The sequence below is a fragment of the Cnephaeus nilssonii genome, assembly GCF_951640355.1.
Source record: "Cnephaeus nilssonii genome assembly, chromosome: 20".
NCBI classification, from domain to species: domain Eukaryota; kingdom Metazoa; phylum Chordata; class Mammalia; order Chiroptera; family Vespertilionidae; genus Cnephaeus; species Cnephaeus nilssonii.
The window spans coordinates 9,786,355-9,794,497 of record NC_137091.1 but is presented as its reverse complement, the minus strand read 5'-3'; the positions used below and the strand labels follow the sequence as shown (position 1 = coordinate 9,794,497).

Sequence of the window (8,143 nt, the reverse complement as noted above, 5' to 3'; positions counted from 1 at the left end):
GTTTGGCTTTTAATGTCATATTGTCTAAAAGACACCAGTTTTAACTCAACCTGTACTAAACTAACTTCTGCAGAACAGCTTTAGAAAGCCTCTGGCGGCCGGGGCCAGGTGGGCGGAGCCAGCGTGTCCCGGACAGGTTTGCCCCGCCCTCTTCCCCCTCTTTACCGAGGGGGCGGGACCAAAGGGCGCTCTGTTTGCGCGCGCAGCTTTCATTGCCGTAGCCGCTGTGGGGAAAGAGGCTGGAGCTTCCCAGCCCCTATAGCCCCAGGAGAGGCAAAAACTAGCTTACCGGGGCCGCGGCACTGCGAGAACCGCCGGCGTGCGTAACGTTGACGTGTGACGTCATCCAGGCCCTGAGGCGCGTGCGCAGTGTGTGTAAGTGTGTCTGCCGGCGTTCGGTGGGGGCGCGAGCCTGGAGGTGGGTTTCCGCTCCAGGGTCTGGAGGGCGGGTCTGGGCCTCCTTAGGTCCTCCTTCCTGGCCTCCCGGCGCCTCACCTCCTTCCTCCGCGGTGGGGGTGGCCGTAGACGCGAAGGAGCGGATGTGGAGGATGGCCCCCTGGAGTGAGGAGAGCGAGTGAAGCGCCGCCTCTCTAGACTCTGAGGGAGAGGTGGGCGTGAGCGAAGGTAATGCAGGCCCGGGTTCCAAGCCCGAGCCGTCCTTGGTATTCCACCGGGTGAGGCAGGGGCTGGGACTGTGGTTCCTCCAGGTCCGGGACAGTCACTTAAATGGAGCTTGGGACTCACTTCCACCAGTTGAAAGAAGATCTAGGGTGCCCCTGGCCCAAAGTGAAGCGCTGGATCCACATTAGCCATGACTTTGAGTATTGCCGGTCTGAGGAGTTGTTGGCAGAAACACTTCTAAAACTTCCTGTTCATTGGAGGGATGACAACTGTTGATGAATTCATGTGGGTTTTGTCGTAGGTCCAAGAACTTTGCAGGTATTTCTTCTGTGGCTTTGGGCAGGAAGTACATGACTTCCTACTGGAGTCTGCAAAATAAAAATGGTAATACTGACCCTTCAGGCAGAATTATGATGCCACATAGCTCTCTAGAGAGTGCTTAAGGAAAGGGATGGAGGAACACTTACTTGTTCTTTATATTATTTAAACCACATGCTTTTTTGTTGTTGTGATACATTGATGTGCTGGAGTGAAGTTGAAGTGCATTATTATGATTCACATTCAGAATCTAATCAGAGGAGTGCCTTTTGTGCTAAATGATATCCATTCTTTTTTTTTTTTTTTTTGAAACAAAACTTATTGAGTGCTTTAGTGTACTAAGCCCTGTTCTAAACTTGGGATGATAAATGAGTAAGCACACTGCAGAAAGAACAGTGAAAGTAAATGCTAATAGATTACAGTTTTCTGGCTATTACTGTATTTATTGTGGCGCTAGCTCACCTTTATTTTCCATTTTAATCATGAAGCATTGCCTTTGTGCGATGGTGATTGTCAATTTTTTTCATATTTAAAAAATTTAGATTCTTTTTGAAAATTTGTGTAGAATGCATTGGATATACTAAATAAATGCTAAACTCATGAACTAAATTACCTGTTAATTAACACTGTGCTAACAAGTACAGTTGACCCTTAACGCCTCCAAAACTGAACTACTTCTAATACTTGTTGAATGGAAGCCTTACTGATAACATAAGCAGTTAACACTTATTTTGTATATTTTATGTATTATATATTGTATTTCTTCAATAAAGTAAGCTAGAGAAGAAATGTTAAGAAAATCACAAGAGAAAATATATTTATAGTATTCATAGAAAAAACCCCCACATATAAATGGACTTGTGCAGTTCCAACCCAGTGTTTAAGGGTCAGCTGTACCATGTAATACTCAGTGCTCTATCTGCTGAAATTTAGAACTTTTCCAACACTATGCCATTATTCCATGCTTCTTTCTCTTATGTCCCTTTCCCTCTCTGGTGGACAGATGTTTTTGGTTTCTCAGGCAGTGTTAGAACACAGAATGTAGGGTGACTATTTGTGATTTGTATACAATAAGGATATTCTTCACTTAAAAATTCTTCTATCAAAGTGTTTTAATTTTAATGGCAAGAAGAAACCATATTTTATAGTGTGAGTATGGAACTATCTGACTGACCAGATGAGACAGGAATTTTTACTTTAGAGACATGCTAGGGTGAACTATAGGTCAGTATCAACATTGAGTAGAAGGAGGCTAACCAGTCAAGTGTACATACCGTAGTTGACAGTGTAGTGATGAGTGTTAGTTGTTGACTTGTAAAGGTGATTTGATACTACCAAAGTGCATGTCTTAGCAAGAGAGTGAGATCTGGACAGAGGACATATTTGGCAATTCTGCTTGGTTGATAAGTGGGTGGTAGCAAAAAGGCCTGGTATCAGGATCAGTATTGGATTCAGATACAGAATCCTCTCCTGGAAGAAAGTGAGATTTGGAGGGAGCTAAAACAAAAAAAGCTAAAAGTCAGTTGTTTGAACTTGATCAAATGATCAAATGTCATGTTTGGAGATGAAGTTTAGTCTAAGCATGTTTGGGGCTCTGTGAGTGGTGTCCCGGCCATGAGTAGAGGAGGACTTCAGAGAGGAGCTAGAGGGGTTACTATGGGAATAAGAGCTGCCATTCACTGATGAATCTTCTGTGGAATTTGCTTTGTATATGCTAGCATGTTTTATCCTCCTCTAAAAAAATGATAACCTTGTCCAGCCGGTGTGGTTGAGCATCAACCCAGGAACCAAGAGGTTGCTGGTTCAATTCCCGTTCAGGGCACATTCCCTGGGTTGTGGGCTCAATCCCCAGTAGAGGGCTTGCAGGAGGCAGCCAATTGATGCATGTTTTTGTCTCATTGATGTTTCTGTCTCTCTATCCCTTTCCCTCTCTCTCTAATAATCAATAAAAATATTTTTAAAATGATAACTCAATTTTTAAAATAAGAAACTGAGGCTCCAAGATGTAAAAAAATTTGCCCAAGGCCACTTATTAAGCTGTAAGTGGCAGAGCTGGAATTCGAGCCCAGGTCTGTTGATATCAAAGCCTTTACTCTTTCTTTATTCCAAAGTGCCTCCTTATATAATTGAGTGTGATGACATTAGCCTTTCCATTTTATGCGATTTGTCATGAGTGTGATCCGATTTGCTGTGGATGAGATTTCACTCACTTATAATTTTGATTCATTTAATTATGTGTTTTCTTTTTCTAGATTTTAATTTAATTTGAAAATGAGTGAGTGCAGAAAACCAACCCTGGGTTCAAGTCCTGAGACATTCAGCCCAGATGTTGTTGCTGACATTTTTGAACTCTTTGCTAAGAACTTTTCTTATGGCAAGCCACTTAATAATGAGTGGCAGTTACCAGATTCCAGTGAGATTTTCACCTGTGACCACACAGAATTTAATGTGTTCCTTGATTTAAAGAACTCCCTAAATGAAGTAAAAAACCTACTGAGTGATAAGAAGCTGGATGAGTGGCATGAACACACTGCTTCCACTAATAAAGCTGGAAAAATAATTTCCTATGTGAGAAAATCTGTGAATGCTGAACTTTGTACTCAAGCATGGTGTAAGTTTCATGAAATTTTGTGCAGCTTTCCAGTTATTCCACAGGAAGCTTTTCAGAATGGAAAACTGAATTCTCTACACCTTTGTGAAGCTCCTGGAGCTTTTATAGCTAGTCTCAATCACTACTTAAAATCCCATCGATTCCCTTGTGAATGGAGTTGGGTAGCTAATACTCTGAATCCATACCATGAAGCAAATGACAATCTTATGATGATTATGGATGACCGACTTATTGCAAATACCTTGCATTGGTGGTACTTTGGTCCAGATAACACTGGTGATATCATGACCTTGAAATATCTGACTGGACTTCAGAATTTCATAAGCAACATGGCCACTGTTCACTTGATCACTGCAGATGGGAGTTTTGATTGCCAAGGAAACCCAGGTGAACAAGAAGCTTTAGTCTCTTCTTTGCAGTACTGTGAAGTAGTCACTGCTCTGACGACTCTTGGAAATGGTGGCTCTTTTGTTCTGAAGATGTTTACTTTGTTTGAACATTGTTCCATAAACTTGATGTACCTGCTCAACTGTTCCTTTGAGCAAGTCCATGTTTTCAAACCTGCTACAAGCAAGGCAGGAAACTCAGAAGTCTATGTGGTATGTCTCCACTATAAGGGGAGAGAGGTAATCCAGCCTCTCTTATCTAAGATGGTGCTGAACTTTGGAACTGAAATGACCAGGAAATCTCTCTTTCCCCATCATGTGATTCCTGCATCTTTTCTTAAAAGGCATGAAGAATGTTGTGTGTTCTTTCATAAATACCAGCTAGAGACTATTTCTGAGAACATCCGTCTGTTTGAGGGCATAGGAAAGGGGGAACAAGCAAGACTGAATAATTTAAGGGACTGTGCTGTTCAATATTTCATGCAAAAGTTTCAATTAAAGCCTCTTTCCAGAAATAATTGGCTAGTAAAAAAATCTAATATTGGTTGTAGTACAAATACAAAATGGTTTAGGCAGAGGAACAGATATTTTAAAACCTATAATGAAAGGAAAATGCTAGAAACTCTTTCATGGAAAGATAAGGTGGCCAAAGGATACTTTAATAGTTGGGCCGAAGAACATGTTGCATATCATCCTGGGCAAAGTTCTCTTTTAGAAAGGACAGCTTCCAGTCTTGAGTGTCATTCATGGCATATTTTAGAGGGAAAGAAACTGCCAAAAGTAAAGTGTTCTCCTTTTTGTGATGGTGAAATTTTAAAGACTCTTAATGAAGCAATTGAAAAGTCATTAGGAGGAGCCTTGAATTTGGATTCCAAGTTCTGGCCAAAACATCAGAATTGTTGTTCTTGCCATGTTTTTTCTGAAGAACTGATCTTTTCTGAGTTGTTTAGCCTTATCAAGTGCCTTCAGAATGAGCAGGTTGGACAACCCAGCAACCAAATAAAGTGCCTGCTTGTGGGTTTTCCAATTCTCCCTGATATCAAAATGCATATACCATTGGAAGTTCAACTTCTTGAATCAGCTGAGCTCATGACTTTTACCTGTTCATTGTTTCATGATGGAGACCCAACTTACCAGCAGTTATTTTTGGACTGCCTTCTACATTCATTACAGCAACTTAATACAGGGGATGTTATGATTTTGCCAGTACTTTCCTGTTTTACAAGGTTTATGGCTGGTTTGATCTTTGTACTCCACAGCTGTTTTAGATTCATCACATTTTCTTGTCCCACATCCTCTGAGCCTCTGAAGATCTGTGCAGTCCTGTTATGTGTTGGTTACCAGGATCTTCCAAATCCAGTTTTCCAGTATCTGCAGAATATGAACGAATTGTTGAGTGCTTTGCTGAACTCTGATGCACCCGAGCAAGTTTTACAGTTTGTGCCAATGGAAGTTCTCCTTCAGGGGGCACTGCTTGATTTTTTGTGGGATTTGAATGCTGCCATTGCTAAAAGACATTTGCATTTGATTATTCAAGGAGAGAGAGAAGAAATCATCAGCAGCCTTCAGTTACGAAATTGAACTTGTCTTTCTGAAGGCAATTTTTGCAGACAACTTAAGCAAATAAATAAGACCAACTAAACAACTATGGGTGTGTCAACCCCAAGCACATACATCTCATGGGTCAATGGCAATGTATGAAACATATTAAGAAATCTGGCAAAATGAGTTCCCCAAATCTGTAACTGACATAGTCAATATTAAAGGAAATCAGTGAGGCTCAGCAGTGATTCACCTTTCATCAAAACCTCTTTATCAATTCATTAACATCATTAGTCATTGAGAGGAATTTAGTTGGGAAAAAGTTGGAATGAAGGCAATTTTTTGCAGATAACTTAAGCAGATAAATAAGGCTATCAAGACAGCTTCAAACCAAAGATCATGTTTATAACTGAAAAATTGTTGTGTCTAACAATTCCTGTATCATGGAAAGCCTCATTTAGCAATGGTGTAGTAATTTTTAACTTCCAGGAAATAATCTGTGAACTAAAAGATATTTTAAAATTGCAAAATAATGTTTATGGTCTCATATTGGGAACACATGGATGTGATCAATACAATAAATAATGGGCGGGGGGAAATTTAACACTTTCATAATGATGATTCAGCATTTAACATTATTTAGTGCTTACAATTTCTTTTTTCGGTACGAAAGTAGCACTTTATCAAAAGTTTAACCATGAGATGGTTATTTTATCAGTTATGTTTGATTTCTTTTGAATTGTAGGTATTTGACATGTAACCAACCTTCTCTGATAAACTAGTAAGCAAATATTCATTACTTTGAAATTCCACAAAATGGAGAATATTTGTATTCTTACATGTGCATTTTAGACATTTTGTTAGTTATATGAAAAATATATGTATTATCTGATATATTTGGTTGATAAATGTTAATCTGAATTTTTTTCATGTTCTTTGCTATTTTGAGTTTCATCATAGATTCATGAATAAAGTCATTAGCAGAGAGATATTTGTGTTCGTCTTTTTTAAAGAGAATCATGGGAGAAGTTAAAAATATAACTTGGAAACAGATTTTTTTAAAGGAAGGTTTGAATGAGAGTTAATGTTCCTTCATTTCCTCTGATTTGTATTCATTAAAATTTAGTCCTTAATATTGTAATATTTATGGAAGCTCTACTTTGGGAAAGAAATTGAATACTTAAGAGGGAGGGGAGGGGATAGATTTAGTTCTTGTCAGGGAGGGTGTGGATGCCAGGAGGTAGATTTCTGGAAGAAATGTGATTTCCTACTGGTGACTTTATAGAAGCAGTTCCAGTTGTATATATAATGACAGAAAATTGGTTACCAAGGGAGAGTTAAAACCTCTCTTGGAAAACCATTTTGTACTTAGTAATCTTTATGCCTTGGTTGGTTTGGTCCAATGTAATGACACAGTTTATTCTTACTTATTTTAGCTATTTGATTAGAATGAAGTTGAAACCCTAGATCCAGGTTCTTGTATTAAAACTTTCTTTTAAGCTTCTCAAGTATTGAATACTTAGGTTTTTAGCACTAACCTATACTGGAATATATATTATATTGGTGTATACTAGAATGTATTTTAGTTTTCAACCCTGCTTTTGGAATCAGTTGCTGTTCATCTGATTTATTAGATTCAAACTTGCTTTAAAGGTGAGAGATAACTCGAGGAAGATTCAAATTGAACTGGATGTAGGTGACAGGTACCAATGATTTATAGGAATTTCTCTTTGAGAAAACACATGCTTTCCAAAAAATGAATGAGATAGTAGAAGGCAAGTATAAGATGGTTCGTATAGTTTATCAAGATAGTTATTGCTCTTTAAAAAATTTTTTTGTAGATCTTGAGATTTTTAATTGTGATGCTTTTTGAAAAGAATTTATAACAGCCAGAAAATGTAAACTTCATAAATGTGTTTCTTAAAAGAGTTAGATGAGAAAGAGGTCTTATAAATTTAATTTCTTTAATTTTAATCTTTGTTCCTCCTAGAAAAAAAAATCAGTTCCATATTTCAGTGGGGGATATTACATATTACCCTAAAGTTATTTAAATATTTGAATGTGTTGAAAATATCTTTTCTGAAATAAATTTAAAATTAATGTGTGGACTTGACTCCATCTTTAATATAGTTGTTTTGTTTAAAAAGATTTGTGTTGCCCTAGCTGTTTGGCTCAGTGGATAGAGCATTGGATTGCACACTGAAGGGTCCCAGGTTCAATTCCAGTCAAGGACACTTGCCTGGGTTGCAGGCTTGATCCCCAGTAGGGGGCATACGGAAGGCAGCCAATCAATGATTCTCTCTCATCATTGATGTTTCTATCTCACTCTCCCTCTCTGAAATCAATAAAAATATAAAAAAATAAAAGATTTGTGTTAAATTTTTTTTTTCTACTTCAAAGATGTTGGAAAGAATAAAAGCAAGATTAAAATGTTAGGAGTGCTGAAAAAACATCTTTCTTGGTGTTTTTATTTTACTTTATGAGAATACCAGGTCTTTAAAGATATTTAAACCTTATTCTTTAATTGCAGATGAGATCATTAATTGAATAGTTTTAAAATTAGTTATAGTGCTTTGATGTGGGTATATGAAATCAGTAAATCCCTCATATTTTTAGAAATGAAAATGTTGATTATAAACCTAACTAAAATTTTATTTTCCATGGT

At 38.0% G+C, this 8,143-nt stretch overlaps 1 protein-coding gene across 2 annotated transcripts; it reads left to right on the top strand.

Moving 5' to 3' along the window:
• The first annotated feature begins 247 nt into the window (after window positions 1-247).
• CMTR2 (cap methyltransferase 2) lies at window positions 248-6,392 on the top strand. 2 transcript variants are annotated; one of them, XM_079759609.1, is made up of 2 exons: window positions 248-418; window positions 3,192-6,392. In XM_079759609.1, the coding sequence occupies exon 2, from the start codon at window positions 3,211-3,213 to the stop codon at window positions 5,515-5,517; it is 2,307 nt and encodes a 768-aa protein (XP_079615735.1). In that variant the 5' UTR covers window positions 248-418; window positions 3,192-3,210; the 3' UTR covers window positions 5,518-6,392. The 2 variants fall into 2 exon arrangements, with proteins under 2 accessions (XP_079615735.1, XP_079615734.1); XM_079759608.1 differs by lacking the exon at window positions 248-418 and adding an exon at window positions 425-624.
• The last annotated feature ends 1,751 nt before the right edge of the window (window positions 6,393-8,143 follow it).

Excerpts from the sequence above, each read along its gene's own strand:
- CMTR2 (XM_079759609.1), top strand. The coding sequence starts at position 3,211 with ATGAGTGAGTGCAGAAAACCAACCCTGGGTTCAAGTCCTGAGACATTC.